Below are 21,773 nucleotides of genomic sequence, written 5' to 3'. Positions count from 1 at the left end.
ATGGATAATTTAATGTTAATAACCATACTATTAAAAAAAGATCGCTTTCTCAAAGGTGGTGATTTTTTTGAAGTCTGATAATACCTGATGGTCCAAGCATCCAGAAAATCTATGAAAAGTGCTGAGACGAGAGAGATCGACTAGGATAAGCAGACAGGAAAGGGGATCCAGGCCAAGTCCTACCACATGGAACCCTAAAGGACTTCAAAAATCTAGTTCAGTCACCCTCATATTGGACTCTGACTGCTGCTTTATAAGAAATTCTTATGCAGATGAGAACCACATGTTACTATACAGAAATAGACAAATACAGAGAATGAATGAGAACATCCTTGGCCAGCCCTCCTGCTGCGAAGGCTTTGTCTTTGCTGTCCCTTTGTCTTTAAATGGTATTTCAAATTGAGCTCATTCTGTTCTATCAATCATGTGACGTTTTCTTGTAATTAACTGGAAACACTTAAAAGATGCTAGTCTAGTAATGGAAAAGTTTTAAGAATCAGGTCTACCCAATACAGCATTATTATGGTGCAAACTTGTTTACTAGCCTTCCCGGGCCTTTCTATTTCTTCTCCTCGCTGAGATTTTTAACCTAGAAATGCTGTGCAAATGTCAGAAGTCCCCATGAAGGCTGGTTATTTACCCCCACCTCCACAGCCCATCATCAATTAAGAAAAGAAAGGTTGTTGAGACATACCACCCCACATCAGAAAATTCTTCTCCTGTGATGGTAATGAGTTAATAACCCCTGTCTTTCAACCCAACCAGAAATACTCATTTCAGATTCTTCTACTTCAGCATCTCTAGCAAACATTCCTACTTTCCAAGCTGAAAGAGTAAATGGCACTAATGACGAAAGGCAGCCTGCCTTACGTGATGGTGTGCAAACATTATTTAGGTTCTGAAAGATAAGAAGGCTGAGAAACAGCATCAACGCCCTTTTAAAGCTTCTAACAACTGCTCCAATATGCTAGTACAATTTTGGAGTTAAGTCAAGATCACTTTAAGCAACTACTTGTTGAAACATACTGAATTGGTTCTTTTCCTTTTCCAACAGTCAGGATTTAAACGTTTCTGTTCTTCAGCCAAAGCCTTTGCTTCTAATGTATACATTCTCCTCTCTTCATTCTTCATTTTCTTCCACCTGTCACCAAGGATCACACTTATGGCTCTGTAAAAGAAACATTTACACAGTGTTGAAAGCAAGAATTTTTCAGAAAACTCATGTCAAGTGCTGCTACTTTAGGAAGAAACAAAGTTGAAAGACAAAAATCTCGTCCAACATAGAGAAGGGGAAAGGTCAAGACTACTGTACTCATTTCCAGTAAAATCTGAAGTCATATGGTCCATTCATCATAATCTTGGCAATTAAAGCCTCCTGGAATAGGACCAATATCTAAAATGGCTAAAAACTGTGGATATTTTACACAGCTTAGATTTGAAGAAAAAAGTTAAATATTTCAAAGAAATGGTTTGTTTGAATTACCATTGGGTACATCTGTCTTCCAAAGATGTTTAAGATTATTAAGGCAGACAGTGTTTAGTATCAGCAGCATAAAGTATTCACCTTGTACTGAAAGGTATTCTTACTTTCTGTTTGTGCCCATAACCCATCAAATAGTCACGATAAGCCTTTTCTCATTCACGCAACCGCAGTGAAAATGTGGTGGCCCTAACTATGCACACTTACCACTTATCTCCAAAGACAATACAAATAAACCTTAGGCCACATTTACACTTATTACTTAAGAAAATTGGATAAACTCAAAGGGGAAAAAGTCAAACTGGTAAGACCCATTGTGATAGAAATTTGAAGCTGTTTCCTATTTACTAACTTGCTCCCAAACCTACTATAAAATGGTCTCATCCAGAACAGGCAGACACAAACTGTTTCCCTTTTGTGAAGACCTTAACCCTTAACCCTTAATTTCATGACACTCATACGAAATAGGTGGTCTGGAATGACTGCCATGAAGTACATACAAAAGATTTCACAATGGCTGACATGGAAACTAGAAAACAGGCATCTGAGCTTTAGAACAGTCGCCACAGAAAGCTCTATTCCTTGAAAAGAAATTTAAAATGTAGTAAATGTATATATTTTTTAATCCAGTAAGTCGATGCAATTCAACATTGCACTGCATTTTCTTTTATTAAAATAAAAACCAGTTTTTATAGTCTCCGAGTTAAAGGTATTATATAATGGTTGACACATTTACTAGTGAAATTGATTAAAAAGTATTCACATATGTATCCATTTCCAAGTCAGAGATGCATTTGGTATTAGAAGCTTCTCTTTTTAAAATGGAAGTATTTGGGGTGGGCAAAATGGGTGAAGATGGTCAACAGGTACAAACTTCCAGTTTTAAGTGATGGAGCTGTAATGTACAGCAGGGTGAGTACAGTAAATACTACTGTGTGGTATATTTGAAAATTGCTAAGAAAGTAGATCTTAGAAGTTCCTATCACAAGAAAAAAAATTCCTAACTATGTATGGTGATGGATATTAATTAGACTAGTTGTGATCATTTCTTAATATGTACAAATAGCAAATCATTATGTTGTGCACCTGAAACTAATATAATGTCATATGTCAATTACATCTCATATATATATATATATATATATATATATATATATATATATATATATATAATTAAGATGAGTCATTAAAACCGGAATTCAAAGCTGAATTATTTTATGTGCATAATCATTTGACTTTCAGAATATCAAGGGTTAAGGGAACTAGGAAGAATGGAGAAGATAATTTTAATTCGTGGAGAACTTGGTTGGTTTGAGAGGAAGCGAGCAGTAGAGGACTCTAAGAGATGAGGTATGGGCACAAGCACACGGTAGGAAGGATTCGCTCGCACTGTTAATTTTTACCCCTGGGCTCTAGTGAGGACCCCTCGTAGTCTTCTGACAGATCTGGCAGTCGTTACACACTGCCAATGCCTGCGCATCCCATAGCATGACACAGGTGTAAAATAAGTACATCCTTGAGATCTGACACAAGAAGGTGCTAGTCTTTTCTATAAAGATGGAACGGTCAATTGTTAGAACTGTGTCATCTAACAGGCAAGTGACATTTAATATTATTTTAGAAGGCAGATTCCTTACCTCTTGGCTAACCTAATTATCTGTCTAGGTATTATAAAACAGTTACACATGACCCTAAAAATTCCACTTAAACATTTTACTTTAAAATCAACCTGGAAAACAGAACTCAATCATGAAAGCTATTGAATAACTTAACTATCCCAGTTCCTATGAACTGCACAGAAGTGTTACTGAATTATTATAGTCAGAATTATCACTATTTTTACCTGTTATCTTTCCCTGGATACATCTGAGTATATTCAACTCTGTATTTTTTGGCAAAAAGCATGAAGGCATTCATTGGTCTTTTGCACTTGTTAGGAGAAGTGGCACTCACAGTCCCTGAGCTGTGGGTTTTGACAGCTTTAGCATACAAGGAATTGGAAGAGAGCTGTGAGGATCCCGGGGAGCCACAGTTTTTACTGAATCCAGATCTTTCAAAGTCTTGACCTCCAGGTCCTCCACAAGACAAAGATGCACGACGCTGACGAGCCATACTACTTAACACATAAACTGCAGAAGAATCCATAGGCGTGAAGTCATAGCTGTAAATAAATATATAAATTCATTAAGAGGATTTTAATTCAGTATAGTTATCTGATTTGTGAAAACAGGATTAAAAAAACAAAAAAGACCCTTAAGATCTGACTGGAAATTTCAATGTATTTTACCTGAAATAATGTTACCAACACTACTTTAGCAACTTCACCATTGATAGTTGCTTGTAAGATGAAAGCTTATGTATGCATTTACTAAATTTATTTTTTTTAACCTTAATACAAAATGTTTTTATAAAAGAGACTTCCAAGCCTCCCCACTCCAAAGGAATCTGTTACAATCCACATACTTTATCCATAGCAAACACCTTCTTCAGATCCCATACAACTCACTTATTCCTACCTTAGATTCATTTTTTGACAAATTTGATAATCTAATTTGTTGACCTCTAGAAGCCTAAAACTACAAAATTAAAACAGAGTAGCAAGCATATACCAGGCCTAAGGACTAACTACTACAGAAGACAAGATGTTGGGTAAGGACAGATAGAAGTGGTTAAATGTAGCTAAAGAAACTTAAAATGCACAGTAGCCTGGGTCATTTGTTTACAATGACATGTAAATACAGTCATACATGCATTAGTCTCCCCTCAAGGCTATCCATATATTATAACATAGCCTAATAACTTAAAACCCCACGTTGATCAGGAAAGGCCACATTTTGTTAGGTATGTTCAGTTTATATAGGTATATAAGCTTTCCATATCATCTCACTTTCTCAACAAGCTTGCGTGGCGATTATCATTATCCTCTCTTTATATGAAGAAACAGGCTAAAAAAGATAACATATTGTTCAGCCAAGGCCTCACAGCTACTAGCTCTCAACCCAGATCTGTTTGTCCAGCTCCAAAGCCCCAGGTTTCCTCACGAGTACCATAGTACTCTGCACTGCTGTTGGCAAACCTCAAGGTGAATAATCATCAGATTAATTGAAAACATCATCTGAAAATTAGAAATAATGTAGACCACAGCCTAAAAATATACCTTTCAAGAGAATTCTCTTGTTCCAACTCTGTTAACTTCTACTGCTTACACTGGTAATCTCAGCAGAAAATCTTTTACTTCACCCCAATTCCTCTTTCTCTCCCTGAAACAGAGATTCTGGCAGTCCATCAACAGGTTGATAATAGCTACAGGAATAGTATCCGCCTACAGGTGAAGCAATGTGCGATTATGAATGATACTGACATACGGAGAGCTACCTGAGTGAGGTGCACGCCATTCACTGCACACAGTAAAAATGACTTTTACCAATTATCAACCACACAACATCTGCTTTTTTAAAGGTATTACATGAAATAAGTGTACTTACAAGTATGACTCCAAAATCATCCAATAAATGCTTAGCAATCAGTATTATGCCAGAGAAATAATTTTTGCTATCTTAAGCCCCTCTCATATGTAATTTAGAAAAATAGCAAACTTAAGCATTTGTAAATGAACCTAACACAAAATTATTAATTTCTACTGCAGGAAAATAATTATAATTTGAAATACCGAAAGATTTAAACATAGGGTAAGCTAATTGACTAGTGAAATTTGAAATACCGAAAGATTTAAACATAGGGTAAGCTAATTGACTACTGAAATTTGAAAACTCCACCATCTAGTGGTACAAATAAAACCGTCATCCATTTCCATTATGGATACAATTTAAAGTAGCTTGAAATATTCAATCACAGAATTCAGATTTTGACATGACTACAGCATTATATTACATAAAAAATCTTTTTTAAAAAGCCTAATTTTTTACTATACTGAGCATTCGCTCTCTTTGCTATCTGTTCCTAAACTGTGCCTCATTTCACCTCACTTGTTTTCTACATGCCATTCCTCGAGCTTAGGATGCCCCTTCCCCCCGTCACTGTCTATTACTCTTAAAGAAAAACTACAATAGTATAGTGTCTGTTAACTGAATCAGAAATATTAACTCACTTAACCCTCCCTTCAATATGATCCTCATTTTACAGCTTTTTTCTTTTTTTTTGAAGACCATGGAAAAATTAACTTACCCCAGTTTCCGCAACAAAGCTATCACAGAGCCTGGCTGTGACTCCAGGCAGTCCGCTGCAGAGCCATGTTGCTAACCAGGCTACACTGCCTCCCAACCAGCACCTACACACGGTACACGTGGCCTCATCCATTCCCTTCTCTAGGCTGGAAGCAAAGAGGCAGGCCTATGTCTTAACTGATCTTCAATCTCGAGTGCCAGCACATACTAGGCTCTCAAAATGACCGACGACTGGGCTTCCCTGGTGGCGCAGTGGTTGAGAGTCCGCCTGCCGATGCAGGGGACACGGGTTCGTGCCCCGATCCGGGAGGATCCCACATGCCGCAGAGAGGCTGGGCCCGTGAGCCATGGCCGCTGAGCCTGCGCGTCCGGAGCCTGTGCTCCGCAACGGGAGAGGCCACAACAGTGAGAGGCTCGCGTACCGCAAAAAAAAAAAAAAAAAAAAAAAAGACTGACGACTGACCGAGAGGGTAAAATAAATCATTCTGGAGAACATAATAATATAAAATTTTAATTGGGCTCAAAGCCCATCTCTGCCACTTACTAATGGTATGACCTTGGGCAGGCAACCCTCTAGCCTCAGTTTACTTAGCTCTGAAATGAATGAATATATGCTATGCAGTGTTGCACAGCTGGCAGAACAGACCGTATAAAACACTCAAGGCAGAGGTGAGCACAGAGCAGGTACTCAACTGGGGTATCAATTATTACTGTAGAAGTCTAGATTGGTAAAGTGACTGTCCTAAACCTGCCTGATGCCTAGAAGATGGGCCTCAATACCCAATGTCTCAAATGGGCTTCTTCAACTCAAGCTCTCACCTGGAAGCTTCGTTTCTACAATAGAGCCACCTCCTGTGTTTAAGAGCTCATCAGTTTATTGCTGACTTCTTCTGGTCCTCAGCAAGCTAACATCTCCTCCAGTGCCCTTCCTAGACCAGCATGACCAAGAGCACCTACTGTGTGCCAGCTGGATACTGTAATTTCTAGTCCTCACAACAAGTAGTAGAGTTAGGCAGGTGTTATCACCTCCATTTCACAGTTAAAACACTGAGGCTTGCATTTGCAGCAACATGGATGGGCCTAGAGATTATTGTACTAAGCAAAGTCAGTCAAAAAGGCCTGAGTTCAATCCCTGGTCGGGGAACTAAGATCCTGCAAGACACGTGGTGCAGCCAATAAATAAATAAATACTACTACTAAAATAAGATAAAATACGACACAAATGAACATATCTATGAAACAGAAACAGACTCAAAGACACAGAGAACAGACCTGTGGTTGCCAGGGAGGAGGAAGAGTGGGGAGGGAGGGACTGGCAGTGTGGGATGAGCAGATGCAAACGACTGATGATATACACAGGATGGACAGACAACAAGGGCCTACTGTACAGCACAGGGAACTCTATTCAATATCCTGTGATAAACCGTAATGGAAAAGAATATATATGTGTATAATAAAATTTTTAAAATAACAAGGAAATAGAATATTTCTAATATCACTAAAGTTCTACATTTGTCACCCCCAGAGGTAACCATTCTCCTGAACTGTTAATCATCCCCTTAATTTCCCAACAATTTTATTATAAAACTCATTCATAAACACGATAGAAACTATAGTGACATTATGTTAAAACAGCAATTATACTAACATGTTATACAATGTTTCATTGTGCAGAAATGAGTTAACATTGCAGGCTTGCTGTCCTTTCAAAGGGTTATTTACAGGCTGGCCCCTGACTAGCATCTGGAACTTGGATTTCGGGAGGGTTCCCATCATACCCACAACTGATAGGAGTGGCTCACTGTTCCTAAACTGTATGTACAAAAAAATACAGTTTACCCTAAACACCTGCTTTCCTTTTGGAAGCTTTTGGTATATGCCAGGCAGAGGCAGCCTATGCAACCAGCTCCCAATAAAACCCCTGGTGCTGCGTGTCTAATAAGCTTCCCGGTAGATAACGATTCATACGTGTTGTAACTCACTGCTGAGGGAAATAAGCTTGTCCTGTGTGACTCCACTGGAAGAGGACTCACTGAAGCCTGGCTTCCCCATACTTAAGCCCACGTCTTTCCCGTTCACGACTTTGCTTCATATCTTTTCAATGTAAGATATCATAGCTGTGCATATGGCTAAGTACCTACTCCTGTGAGCCCTCCCAGTAAATCACTGAACCTGGGGGTGAACTTGAGGATCCCTGGCATAACTGTATAATGTGTATTTTACATACTATAGAAAGATTATATAAATGTAATTAGATTTATAATTTTATTAGATATATTTCCAAAGAACATCTGATTCCAGACTAATTTTTACTTAACATTATTTCTAAAGTTGATCCATGTTTTAAAATGTATGGCTATGGTTCATTCAACTTCCACTGACAAAAAGAATTCTATTGTATGATTGTATCACACTATATGCATTCAGTCTCCAGTGAATGAGTACTGATACTGTTTCCATGTCATGAGCAACACAGCTTGAACTTTACACATCGCCTAGTGCATGTCTACAAGCATTTACTTCTCTATGGTGTACATACAGAGGAATGGAACTGCTGATATTCACTGGTAGACAATAAAGCGAAAGTATCTTCCAAAATTTTTTTATCCATTTACACTCTCACCAAACATTAGAGGTATCACGGATCTAAATCCTAAGAATACTCTGAGTACTGGACCTTAACAATGTCTTGTTTTTCAAAAAAGACTGTATAAAAGAGAGTCAAACAGCATTTAGATTCCAATCTTGCAGATGTTTATTGAGCATATAGCCTGTGCCAGGCCCTATGCTGGTTGCTTTTTAAAAATGTTTTTTTAAAAATAGTCTCATTGGGCTTCCCTGGTGGCGCAGTGGTTGAGAGTCCGCCTGCCGATGCAGGGGACACGGGTTCGTGCCCTGGTCTGGGAAGATCCTACATGCTGCGGAGCGGCTAGGCCCATGAGCCATGGCCGCTGAGCCTGCATGTCCAGAGCCTGTGCTCCGCAACGGGAGAGGCCACAACAGTGAGAGGCCCGTGTACTGCAAAAAAAAAAAAAGTCTCACTTATGCTTTCAAAATAAAAAAGCATATTAACCTTTTATTTTATTATATTAAACTGAATTTATTTAAAATCTTCAGGCCAGCAGAAATTCTTGAAAATTCTCTACTTAAAGGGCTATGGATTTGATAATTATCTTAAAGAATGGGTCTTGGGGCTTCCCTGGTGGCTCAGTGGTTAAGAATCCGCCTGCCAATACAGGGGACACGGGTTTGAGTCCTGGTCCGGAAGATCCCACATGCCGCGGAGCAACTAAGCCCCTGCACCACAACTACTGAGTCTGCGCTCTAGAGCCTGCGAGCCACAACTACTGAACCCGCGTGCCTAGAGCCCAAGCTCTGCAACAAGAGAAGCCGCTGCAATGAGAAGCCCGCGCACTGCAACGAAGAGTAGCCCCTGCTCACTGCAACTAGAGAATGCCCATGCACAGCAATGAAGACCCAACGCAGCCAAAACTAACTAAATAAATAAAAGCTAACTTTAAAAAAAAAGAAAGAAAGAAAAAGGAAGAATGGGTCTTAAAATCCCAGATATCATATACTTTCTCTGGGTTCCTTCTGGGAGGAGGGTGATGAACTGCCCCCGTTTTCCCAGGACTGAAGGGTTTCCAGTGGTGCAGGACTTTCAGTGCTAAAACCAGAAAAATTCTGCACAAATTCAGACAGTTGGTCAACTTTCTTGAATGTCAGCACACATGGGTCCTTGTCCTATTCTACCACTTACTAATAGGGTGATCTCAGGAAAAATCACTTTCCTCTTTAAGTCTTTCCAAATGTCAACTTTTTGCTGTTTTTACAATTTTTTTTTTTTTTTTTTTTTTTTTTTTTTTTTTTTTCCCCGTACGCGGGCCTCTCACTGTTGTGGCCTCTCCCGTTGCGGAGCACAGGCTCCGGATGCGCAGGCTCAGCGGCCATGGCTCACGGGCCCAGCCGCTCCGCGGCATATGGGATCCTCCCAGACCGGGGCACGAACCCGTATCCCCTGCATCGGCAGGCGGACTCTCAACCACTGCGCCACCAGGGAGGCCCTGTTTTTACAATTTTTAATCCATGCAACTAATGCCCTTGGTCAAAATGAATAGTAAACAAAGACAGAGTTAACTAAAGAAAAAGAAAGATACAATTAACAGACTTGTGGTCTGGTTCAAAACAACTGGCCAGATTTAGCAAATATTTTTTTTTCTTAACTATCAAAGATGATCTATTTAATTCCTAGACATATAATGTGGTATTTTCCTAATCAAATCTTAAATGTTTTATGAAGTCACTTTTCCTACATGACTACTCCACGTAAAAGTCTTTTTTTTTTGAAGTATAGTTGATTTACAATATTGTGTTAGTTACTGGTATACAGCAAAGCGATTCACTTATATATATATATTTAATAGACATATTCTTTTTCAGATTCCTGTCCTTTATAGTTTATTACATACTTCCCTGTACTATACAGGACCTTGTTGTTTATCTATTATATATATAGTAATTTATATATTAGTATCTGTTAATCCCAAACTCCTAATTTATCCCTCCCTACCCCCTTTCCCCTTAGGTAACTATAAGTTTGTTTTCTATTTCTGTGAGTCTATTTCTGTTTTGTAAATAAGTTCATTTGCATCATCTTTTAGATTCCACATATAAGTGATGGTATATGGTATTTGTCTTTCTTTGCCTTACTCCACTTAGTATGATACTCTCTAGGTCCATCCATGTTGCTGCAAATGGCATTATTTCATTCTTCGTAAAACTCCTCTTGAGGGACTTCCCTGGTGGTGCAGTGGTTAAGAATCTGCCTGCCAATGCAGGGGACACAGGTTTAAGCCCTGGTCTGGGAAGATCTCACACGCCGAGGAGCAACTAAGCCTGTGCGCCACTACTACTGAACCTGCGCTCTAGAGCCCGCGAGCCACAACTACTGAGCCTGCGTGCCACAACTACTGAGCCTGCGCTCTAGAGCCCGCAAGCCACAACTACTGAGCCTGCGAGCCACAACTACTGAGCCCGCGCACCTAGAGCCCGTGCTCCGCAACAAGAGAAGCCACCACAATGAGAAGCCCGTGCACCACAACGAAGGGTAGCCCCTGCTCACTACGAGAAAGTCCGCATGCAGCAACGAAGACCCAACTCAGCCAAAAATAAATAATTAATTAAAAAAACTCGAACTGTATTATTTTACTTTAATTACCAAGTATTCTTTCATTTATTCATATACAGTTGACCCTTGAACACTGTGGGTTTGAACCGCATGGGTCCACTTACACATGGATTTTTTTATTTTTATTTTTATTTATTTATTTTTTTTCTTTTTGCGGTATGCGGGCCTCTCACTGTTGTGGCCTCTCCCGTTGCGGATCACAGGCTCCGGACGCACAGGCCCAGCGGCCATGGCTCACGGGCCCAGCCGCTCCGCGGCATATGGGATCCTCCCAGACCGGGGCACGAACCCGTATCCCCTGCATCGGCAGGCGGACTCTCAACCACTGCGCCACCAGGGAGGCCCACACATGGATTTTTTTAATAGTAAATACTACTCAGTCCGTGGTTGGCTGAATCTGCCTACACAAAGGGCTGGCTGTAAGTTATATGTGGATTTTCGACTGTGTAGCGGGTCAGTGCCCCTAACCCCTGTGTTGTTCAAGGGTCAACTGTATATACGTCTTCTAAGTAGTCCTTTTATAATTCTCAGATCTTTAAAGGTTTAACCTCCTAAACTGCAATCATTAGGGAGATTAAGAGTAAACTTTAATTTTTTTTCAGAGAGAAAAAAAAAAGAATTCAATATTACCTTTTAAATGTATCAAAAACACCTGAATCATCAAAATTAATGGCATCGGGGTGTCCAGGAGGTAGACATACATCACCAACATGAATTTCACAACATGGAATGCCATGCTGTACCACAGTCAAGCTTGGATAAAATGATGACCAACCTAAAGTTAAAGCAAACTATTGTTATATAAAGGATGGAGATTGACAGAAAGCATCCAAATTATTTATTATATGATAGCTATGTCACTTCTGAGTCTTAAAAAAAGTATGTGATAGATTTATAACACAAGTCATGTATCTTTGCCACAAAGCAAATCCAAGTGTTTTACTTAAACAATGCAAAAGCCCTCCAAAACTAGTTTAATTCAGCATTTTACTAATATATCAAATGCTATCAATCAGCACTCCCACTGACCTACAAGATAGTAAATGATAAATGATGATGATTGAGACCATGAAATAGTCTCTGAACCATTACGTTTGACAGTGTTAATGTGATTCAGGTGTAAAGCATATTTGGCCTCAACCAAAATTCAATTACCAGAGTACTCCATTCCCCAAACTATATCAAAACAACAGAGAGCTTATTACATACTACATGAATCTACAAGTTCATACCCACAGGAAGTAGAGCTCCACCTGACTACTGCGAAGACATTTAAACATCATTAGGTATTATTATAAGGCATTTCCTATGGTAGTTTTATTTAGTTTGAAAGAAGTTTTCCCTTCAAAAATTTTTTTCTTAATCATCAAAGAATTATGCCATGAGACATAATTATAGATTTAAGAAGCTTTCTTTAAAAAGTTACTACAAATTGAAAATTGAAGCCCTACCTTTATTTTTAACATAGAAAGGGTGGTCCAGTTTACACTCTACAGTAAGTAAACCATCTTCTACTGTACCAGGATCAAAAGTCAACTTCAGTACAGACTCGCCAAATGATATACTTTCTTCATGTGATAACAACTTTAGACCATCAGAACCATAGCCCTGGAAATACATGCATAGAGTAAATAAATTGGCAATGTTCAATTCAACATGGAGTGAAGTTCCTATTACGTGTAAGACTTTGTGGAAAAGGTAAAAATAAACAAGACAGGATCCTTGCCATTAAGGAGCTTTCAACCCAGTAGCGAAGAAAAGCAGATATTACTACAATATAAAGCCGACTGGAATAAGTGCTTCAACCCAAGTACAAATAATGCTAATGGAGTTTAATAAAGGGAGATATTAACTCCAAGAGAAATAGATTGGGGGGGCTTTCAATTCCCAATTGAACTGGAATCTAAAAGAAGAATGCAATTTAGAAAGGTACAAGAACATGCCTTACACCAGGAATAGTTGTGACTAATAACTTCTTTGGAGAGTGCTGAGTATCTGCTAAAAATACAAGATTAGTTCAGAGTTGGGGCAAATAAGACTGCAAAGGAGGGCCCAGTTAGTAGTTAAGTAAGTAAAGGGATCTTAAAGACAGGCAAAATGCTTAAACTTTCCTTTGAGAAGGTACTGGGAAGTCAATGGAAATTTTTTTTTTTTTTTTTGTGGTATGCGGACCTCTCACTGTTGTGGCCTCTCCCGTTGTGGAGCACAGGCTCCGGACACGTAGGCTCAGCAGCCATGGCTCACGGGCCCAGCTGCTCCGTGGCATGTGGGATCTTCCCTGACTGGGGCACGAACCCGTGTCCCATGCATTGGCAGGCAGACTCTCAACCACTGAGCCACCAGGGAAGCCCGGAAATATTTTTATTAATATAATTGTTGATTTTAAGATGATGACAAAGACTACAGATAAAAGGTACCTCTAGTACTCAATTTATTTGAAGATATAACGAGAGAACCCCATTACAGTCTTGAACTGACAAGTGCAGTGGTGGTAGAACCGGGCTGAATTTAAATTCAATCAATATTTATTGAGCACTTAGTACATGCCAGGTGCCAGGCTCTGAAAAACACGTGATCCCTACCCTTAAATTCACAGGAAAACAAAGGAGACAGACATGCCAACAGCTACCTACAGTGTCCAGTCAAAGTAACTAATGAAATAAAAGGATAAATGTAAAAAATCTTTAAGGAAACAGAATGGACCAACTGAATACAAAGAGAGGAAACAGTCAACTTCATTCATGTTTTGAATGAAGCAATCAAGAAAAGGTTTTGAGGACTTCCCTGGTGGTCCAGTGGTTATGAATCTGCCTTCCAATGCAGGGGACACGCGTTCGATCCCTGGTCAGGGAACTAAGATCCCACATGCTGCGGGGCAACTAAGCCCGCGTGCTCTGGAGCCCACGCGCCACAACTAGAGAGAAGCCCGCGCGATGCAACGAAGAGCCCACATGCTGCAACACAGCCAAATAAATACATAAAAGAAAGAAAGAAAGAAAGGTCTTGAATCTGCCAATCAAGAAAGGGTAGTAATACTCTTAAAAGGGGAAAAATGGGCCTGGATGGGGAAGGAAAAGGTGAATCCAGTGTTGGCTATACTAGTAACTAGATTACAGAATCTTCTAATTCTTAGAGCTGTAAGAACTTAAAAGCTAATCCCAGTTCCATCTTACAGATCAGGAAGGCAATACCCAGTGGCGTTGATAGACTGCCCAAGGCCAGTCATGCAAATAGCTGCTGGCAGAGCCAGAAAGAGCCCAGCTTTCCTGAGTCCAAGACTAAAGCAGTTTCCACAGGCCACCAAGGAGATGCTGTCGACATTATCATCAGAGAAAAAGTGGTGAAGAGAGTGAGGAAGGGTAGAACCTTATGAACATTCAATTCAACATCATGGGCAGACAAGCCACCAGTCCAAACAGACATCAGAAGGAGAAGCAGGGCACTGCCATACTACGCACATCAAGGGAAGACAATCCACTATGTCAAACACTGCAGAAATGTCAAGAAGAACAAGCAGAAGTCTCTTTAGAGATCAAAATACAACTAGTAACTTTGAGACAACTTTAGTAGAGCAGCAGAGGCTGAAGCCAGACTACAATGAACTTCACTATGTAATGCTCACAGCAAGAAGGGGAGACGGAAGGCGGCCGAGTCAGGACTGCTGTTCTCAAGAGGCTCACTGGTAGGGCACAGCAGGCGCAGAACAGGAATTTTACACAAGCACACTTCACATGCCCAATTTCTCTGCCCACAGTGGAGATGGAGAAATTGAAGATTTCAAAGATAAAGGTTTCATCCAACATTTATCCTACTGCTTGCTGCCCACTACTGCCTTTGCTTATCGACTCAGAAAATACCAGCATTTTAATGGGTCACTTTAAATGTAACTCAGTCAATTCTCACTTATCCATAGCAGAATTAACCACTTTGTAGATTACCTAAGGTAAGGCTTTGGTTTGTTTATTTATTCATTTTGTGTTTAATGCCAGTTTAATTTCCCCCAAAATAAAATGTGTAAAAAGTGCTAAGAAATACACTCTTGTTCCCATCTAAGAAAGCTTCATTACAAAGGTAAAACCTAAAGCCGCTTCTCCTCTCCATCAGGCTAAGCAACAGAAGAGTCACAGGAGCTCCTCCCAATGTAAAATGTCATTTAAACATGGAAGCAAATGGAAGGACACACATGCAGATTAATAATAAACCTATGTTCCCTTTTGAAAGACTTGTAAAAGTTTTAAGATTTTAAATCAACCTTGTGAGTGCCCATCTGGAGATCTTCCTCATTATCGCAGCCTTCAGTTCTAGCAAAATCTTCCACATCCTGCCATTCCTTACTGCTTCCCTTATGAAAACACAGTCGTGTGCCTAGAGTTTAAGTAAAAAACAAGTATTAGATATGTGACTAGTGTGCTTGCTACACAAATAAACTGTAAAGAATTCAAGCATTTTTTTACCTTTCAAAAAACAGTGCCAAGCAGTCGAAGGCCAGGAATTGCACCACCCCAAGTCATCATCATCCGAGAGGGAGGACATGCAGAAAATGCCAGATTCTGACTCACTGTTTGCCTGTGGAAAAAATATTACAAACTTTCTAGGTTTTTCTTTGTAAGATGTATTTTGTTAATCTGTGTCTTCAGACTATCTATCTATCTATCTATCTATCTACCTATCTACCTACCTACCTACCTAACCTACCTACCTAGTATGCCGGGTCTTAGCTGTGGCATGCCGGATCTAGCTCCCCGACCAGAGATCAAACCCAGGCCTCCTGCACTGGGAGCACAGTCTTAACCACTGGATGGCCAGGGAAGTCCCGAGACTTTCTTATTAGTGGATAACTTAATCATTCTAAACTTAGGGGGAAAAATCGCCTTCAAAAACTGAAGTTCTGGGAAGTTTAGTTAAATGCATGCTCCCACTGGTAACAAACTTTCTTAACATTAATAGAGCTGTACATAAAACTGAATCCAGATCAGTAGGAGAACAGCGAGAGAGACTATTTCCCATCTGCATGTGCTTCAGAAGAACTGCTTAGAGAGGGAAAGTTCATGTTTTTCAGCTGCTGTACAGATTTCATAAAGTTTAACCTCATGAATAAACTTACCCTTTCATGTCTGACTGGTGTTTGCTCCTTCCAGTGGTGATGAGGGAAGGCTGGCCCACCCTTAGAAGAGGACACTGGTGGAGGGCGTGCATAGGAATGTAAACTTTTGCTAGTAGCTATGATGTGTACAGGAGATGATCTAAAATAAAGAAACCGTTTTAACCACAAAGCAAAGGTCCTTAAAGTAAAGCTTTCCTTTTGGTGAACTTCATATTCCTAACACCAATGTTATTACATGTAAGACACCTATGGGAAACGCTAATAAAGACATCAGGGTTTCATCTATAGTATGTTGTTCCTTAACATCTTACCCAAACCCTCTTCACACGTTTTAAACACTGTTTTTTTCAGATTAGATAATATACTTTAAATTCCAAATTACTGTTTCATTTACTCATTCACTCATTTTTATATCACGAAGTACATACAAGTGTGCAGTTTCATTCATGAAGGATGATGCCCCCTTATGCAGGGCTCCCGACCCCTTTCTCTCTCCTACTGTGATGTGGTCACCAAATCTCGGCCCTCCAAGCTCAACGTGACCAACACGGAACTCTTTACCTACCAACCACCTGTATCACTGGGCAGATACAGTGAACTACCTGAAGCTAAAATGTTTAAACTTATTATAGTAGAAAATAGCCTATCTGCAAAGCATCTACACATAAAGCCAGCTACTTCTGCGCCAGGATCACCTTAAAAAGTAAGTTACCTCTTGCCCCGCTTTCCTGTCAAAAGTCTCTTTACCAGGCAGTGCTCCCTTCAGAGTACACGGGGCTCCCCAGAACACACTAAGATCCTTCCCCCACAAACATATAAGAGGGTTAACAGTAAGCAGCAAGCCCATAAAGGACAACCAGTAAAGTATACTGACTCGGGAGTCTGGAAAGCAGCAGAAAGGAAAATTTCAGGGTCTAAGAAGTAAATCTGAATTGTCCCAAATCAGGACAGTTCTCTGAGATGCCAACTAAGGATTTGGTCCTTAACAGAAAAATGTTTACACATGTCTGTACTAATCCTCTTTCTAAAAAGAGGAGGGACATCTTACTTTCCAATTCTTCCCTTATTCTCTGAGAAATCTGATTGGCCCTCATTTTTTAAAACTTAATTAACATTTTTTATTATACCTTCACAGAAATCAATTTTTAAATGAGGATCCATATATAAAACTGTACGTTGCTTTCATGTTCATAACACTTCTTAAGTAAAAAGCCCTCAAATTTCCATGCATTTTAGCTTACTCTCCAATCAACTTTGGGATTTCAAAATACAAATACTTAATATTTCATCTTGCGCAATTTCTTCCTTTTATTACACATTTACATCTTTATGAAGTATAAGAGAATGGCCAAACTGCTAGAAATTCCTTAAGCTCATTCCTGCCTTCGTGACTAGTAAAAGAAAATGGGTTTATCAGTTCTTCTGTTTAACCATTTAAAAGAGAACAATGTAATGTTCTAGAATGTATATGGCCTAAATGTTCTGTAAAAATTAATATGCTGCATGTGTCTGAATCACTAACACCATGGTCTCTTCATCCCTCTATCTACGCAGGGATAATATAAATTTTACCTGTCCTCAACTCCCTTGGTACTATACAGTTACAACTTCAGACATCCCAAGTTCAATAACTAACATAGTTTAACACTCTACAAGAAGTCACAAGAACAGCCACTGACTGGGTTAGAAGGCAGGCAAGACGGCAGAGCGTGACTCTTGGTCTTGTTCCCTAGGAAGAGGGGAAGCATAAAAAAAGCAGCAGAGAGTAACCTACATCTTTAGGGAGCTACTCCTTTACTTGTTTTTTTTTTTAACATTAATTTTCTTCTGAGGGTTTTACTCAACTTTCCATGAACTAAATTATTAATCCTCATGAGTTTACTGTGAAAAATGAAAAGTACTATCTCTAAACTAAAATTGGGGAAAAAAGAAAGTCCAATAGTAAAATCAGGGTGATTTTTTTAAATTGTAAAGCTATTTTTCACTTTTTGACTATTAAGATTACAATGATAACTGGTACAATAAAGGAAGTAATACTTTGAAAGGCAACTTTTCATTCCTGTGGAACTCTTCATGGATTAAACTGAAATTAATTAAATTGAATTTGCTCTAATCAAAACCAATCACCTTGCTGAACAGAAGAAAAACAGCATAATTTGCTGGGCTTCACACCTAACAAGTTTATTCTTTAGCAAAGAACTATACTAACTTAGGAACACTACCAAAATTCAGTTATTCCTACATCACCTATTATGGACTCTGGTCTACCCACCCACATGAGTGCAAACCTGGGTACTTCTCTTCCCTACAAACTATCATATTTATCTATGTCTTTTTTACATAGCCAATTTTATAATTTGGGGGATAATTAATAAAATATTATCCATTTAGGTCTCTCTAGGAATATTAGTTGGAAGCTTCCATAATTTCATAGCACCATTCATTCATTTTCTTAAACTCTGGTCTGGGTATATGAAACAGTGGTTTCTACCAGTGGGAGTCTACTTTTGTAAGTTCAACATTTTAATATTAGCAAACATATAAATAACATAAGGCCACATACACTATGGAAAAAAATAAACCTAGACCAAAAGAAACCAAACTCAAGGTTGATAAAAGTTTAAAATGTCTATTTTAATTATGATTCTTTAGATAAATATAATTTTCATCTCTCTAAGTAGAAATATATAATAAAAGTATTCTTGGTCTGATGTATTTTTTGATGACTTTAAACCACTTACAAATATTTTTGACTCTGCTGTTCTCTTATCACTTTTATCTAATTCTCAAAATATGAAATCATGACATTGGGTGAAATAGCTCTTTGATTATTTTAAGACAAAGAGCTTAATTCTAATGACTTTGATAAACCACTCATGAGATGGTCAACAGCATTATTACTTTTAAAACTAGAAAAAAAGAGCATTTTGTAATGATAAAAGTTCTCAATTAAAATACAGCCAATGTTCCCACCTGTTGTAAAATGAGCACTGCATAAGTGGACTTTGTGGACTGGTGGCGATATTTGCTAATTCTGTTAGCCAATCCACCTCATTTTCACGGTAAGTGTTTTCTGATATTTCTGAGGTATTTTGGTTCCAAGATGGTCTTGGATATTCTTGATGTGACACGTCTGAACTTAGCTGGTATATGGCAGATTGAGTAGGATCACTCTGAACAGCCTGAAGTTCAGGAAGATCATCTGCAAATAAGCACACTCAGAATTATAAGAAGGAAATTACTAATACAAGCAACAATTCTACAATCACAGTTGGAAGAGAGGTCCTCAAATTTAGCTAATTAATTTTGTCAGAGGAAAAGTGTAAATTCAAAATGTTTTCTTGAATGAAAACAAGTTTCAACTGAAAAAAAAATGACATCTTATACATTTAAGGGCCAACAGAGTCTGACAGAAAAGTAAACCTAGCAAATGTAAATGGATTAATGACTTCACTACTCAAACCATGTAACTACCACAACTGTTCACCAACTGTTCTGTTTGTTTTCTGACTTTTTCCCCCAGTTTTTTATAGCTCACCTAGGAATAATCCATATACCACTGAGACATTTTTATGTTAACATGTTAGAGGAAAAAGGCGCTTTATGGGTACACAGATGTACTTATTGTTCACACACTTGAACCTGTTCCAACAAGATTACTGCAACAAATGAAAACAACAATTTTCAAAGATGAAACCTAGATCATATTATATATTTTCAGGTACTACTTGTTAGGCTTTATCTATTCTAAGTTATTTCTTTTTAATGAGAAAGTCTGAACTCAGTAACATTACTTATTTTTTCCAGAAAGTGTGTTCCCGAAAGGTAGTTCATGACAGACTCTCAGCTACCCAAGAAAGAAAACTAGAAATAGTACCCAAGGACCACTCATGTACATGCCAAGGCTATGAACACTGTAAGATAGACTGAATTCTAAAAAATTGAATTAAAAATTAAAGAAAAAGAGGGCTTCCCTGGTGGCACAGTGGTCGAGAGTCCGCCTGCCGATGCAGGGGATGTGGGTTCATGCCCCGGTCTGGGAAGATCCCACATGCCGCGGAGCGGCTGGGCCCGTGAGCCATGGCCGCTGAGCCTGCGCGTCCGGAGCCTGTGCTCCGCAACGGGAGAGGCCACAACAGTGAGAGGCCCGCGTACCACAAAAAAAAAAAATAAAGAAAGAAAGAAAAAGAAAGGAGGGGAGAAAAAGCATCTCGCAGGCCTTAAAAAAGAAAAAGAAAAACCACCACCGAAACAACCCTCTTTGAAACACATACCTACAAACTCTACAGATCCACTGAGTCTCTTCAATATGTCAAGAAACTCTTCTAGTCTTGAGAGTTCTCCTAAACTGTCACTATAAAAGTACATACTCCTAATTCCTATTCAGGGGAATATCCCAGAATAGCTCACTAAAACAGAAATGTCTTACAAGTACTGATTCAAGACACCCGTTCATAAAAGTGACTAGAAGGTATCCCCCCCTTCACAGAGCAGCTAAAATATCACCCCAACTTAAGATAATTCCACTCTGTAATCCTCATGGTGGTGGAGCTGTTTCCCTTCCCTCACTGCCAACACTGTTCTTTGACTATCTTTATTTACTGTAAAGGGTTCATTTCTGTCTTTCAATTTACGGAAACTACTTTTAAACTGAAGTCACGAGGGGTGGTACAAGTTTTTGACCCCCTGAGCCCTAGGTTCCTGATTTCCTCCTGAAACCTAAAATGTGACAATGGAGGAATCAGCCACCTGATTGAACTGGGCTTCCTGCTCAATAGTAACCACTCCTCAATGAATACTCGGGCCCACCCATCTCTTAGCACTCAAACAGGTTATGTCCCAAGACCTTTAAGATCTCCAAATTCCTAAAGAAGACTCCAGCATATAACCCCCTCTACTTCATCATTTATAAAATGAGGACACTCACATCTCAGGTTTTGGGGAACATCAGAGAAAAATGCATCTTAAATGGGAACAAAGCCAAGATGAAAAGTTGGCAGCAAGCCAAGATCACTCTTCACCTGTTCACTGTCTTCAACAGTGACTTCAAAGCAATACAATTCAAAGTCATACCTCAACAAACCTTCACACTTCTACAGATCACGTATCTTTGGAACAGCTCAGCAGTAGTGATAATCACAAATGTCAGATCCTCAAATTTCAAGGGTCCACTGTAATTTCCCCATCATACCAACAAACCAGGCGAGAACAGTGGCCAGTATAATTTGCTGAGCTTACACGGATATTTCAAAAGTAACATCTTTTGAAAAGCCACACAGCAAGGTTTTCATAAGGTGTTCAAAGGCTCCTCTTTATCCACAAAGGCAATTTAGTTTGAAAATTTGTACGAGTCTCTATGATAACCATAAATAGCCCCAAGTTAGGTTGGTTTTAAGTAATACTTCACAAACAATAATAAGAGAACACTGAAAACTTCTAATGTACAAAAACTTGACATACTTTTTATTAGTTCAAGGTAGGTGGAAAAGCTAGCTAAACATGAAAATTAATCTGAATCTCACTGAGATTCCTAAGAACTTCATTTTGTTTACCAAGATCCATGTGCTCATCACAAGAGTTGTATCCAGGTGAGGATGGCAAATTTTCATTACACTGCAGCAACTCCAATGAGTCATTCATTCCTGAAGCTCTCTTGTCCATTACTAGCAGGAGTTTCTGTACTGCATTAGGCACCTGATTTGTCTTCACTTCCCACACCATGTTATGGTGCTCCGACTTAAAAATAATATAAGAAAAAAATGTCAAGTCATGTGATTTGGAAATAATGTAAGTATAAAATCAATCAGAGACATCACA

At 39.1% G+C, this 21,773-nt stretch overlaps 1 protein-coding gene across 4 annotated transcripts in view; it reads right to left on the bottom strand.

Annotated features, from left to right (window-relative positions):
* Window positions 1-21,773, bottom strand: part of HBP1 (HMG-box transcription factor 1) — a 32,449-nt gene that overhangs the window by 1,372 nt on the left and 9,304 nt on the right. For all 4 annotated transcript variants that reach the window (XM_082632837.1, XM_082632839.1, XM_082632840.1 and 1 more), the window contains 9 exons: window positions 21,509-21,692; window positions 18,930-19,158; window positions 15,957-16,095; window positions 15,307-15,418; window positions 15,105-15,217; window positions 12,304-12,460; window positions 11,483-11,627; window positions 3,324-3,641; window positions 1,027-1,168 (listed from right to left, as the gene is read on the bottom strand). In XM_082632837.1, the coding sequence (XP_082488963.1) occupies window positions 1,027-1,168; window positions 3,324-3,641; window positions 11,483-11,627; window positions 12,304-12,460; window positions 15,105-15,217; window positions 15,307-15,418; window positions 15,957-16,095; window positions 18,930-19,158; window positions 21,509-21,692 (1,539 nt within the window). The remainder of the gene's footprint in view (window positions 1-1,026; window positions 1,169-3,323; window positions 3,642-11,482; window positions 11,628-12,303; window positions 12,461-15,104; window positions 15,218-15,306; window positions 15,419-15,956; window positions 16,096-18,929; window positions 19,159-21,508; window positions 21,693-21,773) is intronic.

This window comes from Mesoplodon mirus, assembly GCF_964341445.2.
Source record: "Mesoplodon mirus genome assembly, chromosome: 9".
Taxonomy (NCBI): Eukaryota; Metazoa; Chordata; class Mammalia; order Artiodactyla; family Ziphiidae; genus Mesoplodon; species Mesoplodon mirus.
The sequence above is the reverse complement of the archived record's forward strand: the minus strand, read 5'-3'. Positions and strand labels throughout refer to the sequence as shown.